This window comes from Pteropus alecto, unplaced genomic scaffold, assembly GCF_000325575.1.
Source record: "Pteropus alecto unplaced genomic scaffold, ASM32557v1 scaffold8, whole genome shotgun sequence".
Lineage (NCBI taxonomy): Eukaryota > Metazoa > Chordata > Mammalia > Chiroptera > Pteropodidae > Pteropus > Pteropus alecto.
The window spans coordinates 22,722,103-22,728,102 of NW_006494609.1; the positions used below are offsets into that span (position 1 = coordinate 22,722,103).

Sequence of the window (6,000 nt, forward strand, 5' to 3'; positions counted from 1 at the left end):
ACTGGCTCTGCTCTGGACACGCTGGACTCTTGCTCGTCCTCAAACGTGCCAGGCAGACCCCTGCCCCTGGGCCTTTGCACTTGCTGGGCTCCGCTCGGACTTCCTGGTGACAGATATTCACGTGGCTCCCTCCCTCCTCCTGGTCTCTGCTCAAATGTCACTCCTCAGCAAGGCCTTCCCTGACCTCCCCGCTTAAAATACAGCCTTCTCCTCTCCGTGCTCCCTGCCCTGCTTTTCCCTGCTGCTTCATGGTCCTTCGCACCATCTGACATTCTGTAGACTTTGCGTTTTTCTTAATCATCTCTCTCCTCCCATAAAACGTAAGTCAACGCGAGCACAGGTTTTTGTCTGTTTGTTGTACCCACAACCATGCCTGGCACATAACAGTCACTCACATTGTTGAAACAAATGATGGTCATCAGTTCCACCGTCCAAGTTGGTGTAAATCCTTGGTCACGGTACCGTCACGTTCTTAGACATTGCCTTCAGTTTTCCCTCTCGGATGAGAGTTCGCCCCCCGAGGGTCCGCTGCGGGCGCTGTGCGCTCTCCTTCGTCTGGGCATGCTCCTTCACTGCTCGCACTGTGCCAGTGGCGATGCCACGTTTTCTACCTCGTGGTCGATCTGGTCTTTTACGGGCTTGGCGAGTTGAATATAAGTAGCTTTCTGATTACTCGTGCCTGGGGTAACTGGATGTTATCCCTCAAATGCCATTTTTACTGTAAGCTCTTTTTTCAGTTTTGGTTAATAAGTGAGAGGTGACTCTGAGGTTAACGTTTTTGTACCCTTCCAACCGGCTTTGCTTGGTTAGGTGGGCGTACATTACGAACTGACTGAAGAAGAGAAATTCTACCGGAACGCGTTGACACGAATGCCTGACGGCCCGGTTGCCCTGGAAGAGTCCTACTCTGCGGTCATGGGCATCGTGACCGAAGTCGAGCAGTACGTCAAGGTGAGGGCCTGCCCCGGTTTCCATGCAAGTATGTAGAATGGTCTGTTTCAGACGCCGAAAAGTGTGAGATACAATGAACAAGGAACTAACAGGTCTCGACTATGTGTGATATGATTCGCTAGATAATTTAAAGTATGAGTCGCTATTTAAAGTAAAGAGTAAACAGAATGAGTCTGGGATATTAACTTTGCTTTGGAGAATTGTAGATTTCATTTTTTGATAACGAATTTGAAGGGAGAATTTTTCTAACGGTGATGAATGAACATGAACCTTTTGAACAGAATGTGAAAACAATACATAAATATTCTACAAAATGAAAAGTCAAGCTGTGTTCTTTGGCTGTGTTCGTCATCTGCAGGTTTGGCTTCAGTACCAGTGCTTATGGGACATGCAGGCCGAAAACATCTACAACAGACTAGGGGAGGACCTCAACAAGTGGCAGGCTCTCTTGGTCCAGATAAGGAAGGCCAGAGGAACTTTTGACAACGCAGAAACCAAGAAAGAGTTCGGACCGGTAGTTATAGATTACGGCAAGGTGAGCTCGCTGTCTTGTCGAGAGGTAGCTGTAAAGGCAGCACCGCTATTTGACTAAAATGAAGTCAAAGTGTGAAGTCCAGCAGGAAAGCAGTACGATCTGCTGTCGTGTGCTCACTCACCTGCAGGTGCAGTCGAAGGTGAACTTGAAGTATGACTCTTGGCATAAGGAGGTTCTCAGCAAATTTGGACAGATGCTCGGTTCAAACATGACAGAGTTCCATTCCCAGATCTCAAAGGTGAGGAGGCAGGATTTGCCAGCACAGCGAGCCTGCCGGTAAACCTGGCTCCAAGCTGAAATCCTGTGCTCTCTCTGAACAGTCTCGCCAGGAGCTGGAGCAGCACTCAGTGGATACAGCCAGCACCTCCGACGCGGTGACCTTTATCACCTACGTGCAGTCTTTGAAGCGGAAGATCAAGCAGTTTGAGAAACAAGTCGAGGTGAGCTCTAGGCATAGCTGCGGTTCTCTGCACCTGCCCTGGCTCGCCCTCAGCCCTTCACGCGGCGTTTCTTGGTCCACCGAGGCCTCATCACCGCCGGAAGTGCTTGGGAAAGTGCCGGTGCTGGTGTCCTGAACCTCTGTGTTTTAAAATGCGCTGCCAGGGAGTCCCGTGCACACCGAGGCTTGAGAGCCACTGCTTCTGTTTTTTAAGATTTCGTATTTCAATTGATCTTCAAGTTTTCCAGCCGAATTTCCTTTCTGTAATTTGGAGTCAGGGTGGAGCATGGCCCCAGCGTGGCAGCTCCTCTCTGGGGCCAGCGCTTGGTGCTGCCTCTGACCACAGCGCTCGGGGCCGGGAGTTTCTGGAGAAGAGAGACATACTGATGTTCTGTGTTCTGCAGCCCCAGAGTCTTCTCTTCTATGAGACTCTGACGCTATTTCCATTATTGTCATAAGAGAAAAACCTTCGTTTTGCTTTCTAATTCCCCAAGCTCTACCGCAATGGCCAGCGCTTGCTGGAGAAGCAGAGGTTCCAGTTCCCGCCTTCCTGGCTTTACATCGACAACATCGAGGGAGAGTGGGGGGCCTTCAATGACATCATGCGGCGGAAGGACTCTGCCATTCAGCAGCAGGTGGCAAACCTGCAGATGAAGATCGTCCAGGAGGACCGGGCCGTGGAGAGCCGCACCACTGACCTGCTGACCGACTGGGAAAAGACCAAGCCCGTCAAGGTGAGTCTCGGCCTCTGTGCGCCACAAGCTTCTCGGCCAACAGTGCCACCTGGTGTCTTTCTTCCAAACTTGAAAGGCATCGCTGTGGCTTAGATTTCTAGTCACGCGGACTCTCATAATTAAAAAAGCAGTACTTACAGATAGTTTCTTTGAAAATATGAATGCTAATAGATCTCTATTTCCCCAGAACTGGTCACGATAGTCCCTTAAGTCAGGAGATGGTTTTACACGTTGAAGTTGTCCTTTTCTTAAGCTACCCTCTTACTCGGCATGCCCACACTCAAAAGCTGGATTTACTCTCTCAGGGACAGAGGCCGAGCCCCACACTGCTGCTGCAGCTCTGTGTTTGAGGGAGCAGGTTCTCGTTGACGTTGCAGGTATTAAACCTGTACCCAGAACCTGCCATCTCCAGTTCTCTTGATTCATCTGTGTTTATCGAGCTCTGACTATGTTGTAGGCATCAGGAGAACAGCCGTGAACAAAAGAGAGCCCCTGCCCTTGTGCAGAATGCTCCAGTGGGAGAGGCAGACGACAAGAAATGGACAAGGAAAACGTGTATTTTGAGTCATGGGCACGCGTGCCGTGTAGGAGGGTGAGGGCCGGGTGGAAGAGGGGTGTTGAGGTGTCCTGCTGTGCCGGGGAAGGCACTGTGTAAGGGGTGTCCTGGAGGAGGGGAGCTGGCCAGTCATGCAGGTATCCTGAGGGGACAGAAAGGGGTCTGGCCGAGGGGCCAGCGAAGCTCCAGCAAGGAGGTAACGGCATGCCTGGTTGCTGGGCAGAGTCCATGTCTGTACTTGGGTGCGCATCAGCTTAGACGAGAAAAGGGGGAGGACGCCAGAATGCCCTGAACGTTGGTCTGGTGGTGTAGTTCGCGGACGCAGGTTTTCCGCAGCAGGCCCGGTGGCAGATTTAGCTCCCGTCATGTACCGGTCACCGCTCTGTCCCTCCCTCAGCCCTGTCTGTGCTGCTGGGCGCAGAAGTTCTTCTCTGTGCTTAATTTTGATTCAAGGAGAGGTCTCTGCTTTTGCTAGTGCCAGTGCTATAGGTTCCACAGAATGCCAGCTGCAATCGGGGTGTGAGTTCGTCAGTAGGCACGATCGGGTCACCAGAACGTGACTCTCTCGTTGCCTCACCTTGCTAGTAACGTGTTACAGTTCAGGTTCTAATTGATGTTTCACGTCATTCTCAAAGGTTATTAAAGTGGAAGGGAAGTATGTAAACAGTTAATGCCAGAGCAGAGGCTGTCTCCAGTGAGAACAGAGCTTTGTTTCTCACTCACCTGTCGGTAACTAAGCTGTGTGTGTGTCAGGGAGGGTGTGGCCGGCAGTCCCCAAGAGCCATGTCCATCAGATCGAGAGTGGCCTGAGCCAGGCCCAAGTTTGTCCCGACTCTTCCTGTCTCCCAAGGCACTTCATGAGCAGACGGCTGAATTGAGAGGTGCTCCGCCTTTTTCAGTTATATTTCTTATTTATGTCAAATACAGAAGTAAAAGTTACATTCGGTAACGCGCACAGATCGGAAGCGCACGTCCTGTTGAACGTTCACACACGTAGACACATTCAGGGAATCAGCCCCGGCAGGCTGTCCCTGCCGGTCCCCGCCAGTGTCCGTGTGTCTGAGGCCTGACGCTGCCGTGCTCTGCGCTCTGACTCTTGCAGGGCACCCTGCGTCCGGAGGAGGCGCTGCAGGCCCTCACCATCTACGAGGGCAAGTTCGGCAGGTTGAAGGACGACCGCGAGAAGTGCGCCAAGGCCAAGGAGGCCTTGGAGTTGACGGACACCGGGCTCCTCAGCGGCAGCGAGGAGCGCGTCCAGGTGCGGGCCGTGGGGGTGGGGAGGAGGGACGCGGCTCCTCGTCCTGACTCCGCCCTGGACCCGGGCCATCTCAGTGTCCTTGCTGGACTCTGAAATGACTTCCATTTCCAAAATTCAGCTGCTTTACTACTCTTAACTGCAGGTGGCCTTAGAAGAATTGCAGGACCTCAAAGGCGTGTGGTCAGAGCTTTCCAAGGTCTGGGAGCAGATCGACCAGATGAAGGAGCAGCCATGGGTCTCCGTGCAGCCCCGGAAGGTGCGTCTGGTCAAATGGGCGGGTGCAAAGCCTACGGATTTCGTCCACCAGTGTCACCATAATAAAAAAAATAAAATAAAATAAATGAAGGATTTCGCTGTAAAAAAATTTAAATAAAGAAGGGATGTGTGTACCTTCATGCGTTAAGTTACAGATGGTCTTTAGAAACTTTTCAAACAAGGAACTATGTTGGGAATTCACAAAATGTCATATAACAGTCCGCATGCCATCTGCATTATTATTCATCCAGCCTAATATAAAAGTTCTTTTGAAACCGTTTTTAAAAACATTTAAAGAAATGTTGGCAAACTCAGTGTCACCTTGTACCTCTTTTAACAGCTTCGACAAAATTTAGATGGTCTCTTGAACCAGTTGAAAAACTTCCCCGCACGATTACGGCAATACGCGTCCTATGAATTTGTCCAGAGGCTTCTGAAAGGTTACTTAAAGGTGAGTGACGAGGTCTGCAGTCCTGAGTGTTAGGAACCCAGCTGCTCCGGGTGACTCCCTTCCTCTCCCCACAGATCAACATGCTAGTAATTGAGCTGAAGTCTGAAGCGCTGAAAGACCGCCACTGGAAGCAGCTGATGAAGAGGCTCCATGTTAACTGGGTTGTTTCTGAGCTGACCCTCGGCCAGATCTGGGACGTCGACCTGCAGAAGAACGAAGCTGTAGTCAAGGACGTGCTGCTCGTGGCGCAGGGGGAGATGGCCCTGGAAGAGTTTCTGAAGCAGGTAAACAGGAGCGATGGCCACTTTCATGTCATGTTTCAGACTGTCACGTCGATGTGAGCTCTCTGGTCCGTTCTGTCCCTGTAACTTGGTTGCTTATGTAGCTGGTGCGTGCCCACACAGCAATAGCGTGCCTCTCTCTGGTCTTAATTCAGATACGAGAAGTGTGGAACACGTACGAATTAGACTTGGTTAATTATCAGAACAAGTGTCGCTTGATTCGCGGCTGGGACGACCTTTTCAACAAGGTCAAAGAGCACATCAACAGTGTCTCCGCCATGAAGCTCTCTCCATACTACAAGGTACCGTCGTTGGGGAAACCGCCTCCCCGATCAGAGCTTCTTCCCCTGCCCCGCGTACCTTCCGACTGCCGTTACCGGAGGCCTGTTACTTAGAACATGAGCCAGTTAACTCGACAGACCTAGTCTGCGTTTTTCAGTGCGTTTGGCACATGTGTTCTGGGTAGCAGTCGAGCTCTTCCTTACGTCTGCCCGCTAGGTTTTCGAGGAGGACGCCCTGAGCTGGGAAGACAAGCTGAAC

The 6,000-nt window shown here is 51.4% G+C and overlaps 1 protein-coding gene across 1 annotated transcript in view; it reads left to right on the forward strand.

Annotated features, from left to right (window-relative positions):
* Positions 1–6,000, forward strand: part of DYNC1H1 (dynein cytoplasmic 1 heavy chain 1) — a 66,587-nt gene that overhangs the window by 24,215 nt on the left and 36,372 nt on the right. Inside the window, 11 exon segments of the mRNA XM_025042127.1 lie at positions 811–951; positions 1,310–1,486; positions 1,614–1,724; positions 1,807–1,926; positions 2,420–2,659; positions 4,318–4,473; positions 4,616–4,729; positions 5,069–5,179; positions 5,254–5,463; positions 5,616–5,762; positions 5,959–6,000. Of these exon segments, the coding sequence (XP_024897895.1) occupies positions 811–951; positions 1,310–1,486; positions 1,614–1,724; positions 1,807–1,926; positions 2,420–2,659; positions 4,318–4,473; positions 4,616–4,729; positions 5,069–5,179; positions 5,254–5,463; positions 5,616–5,762; positions 5,959–6,000 (1,569 nt within the window).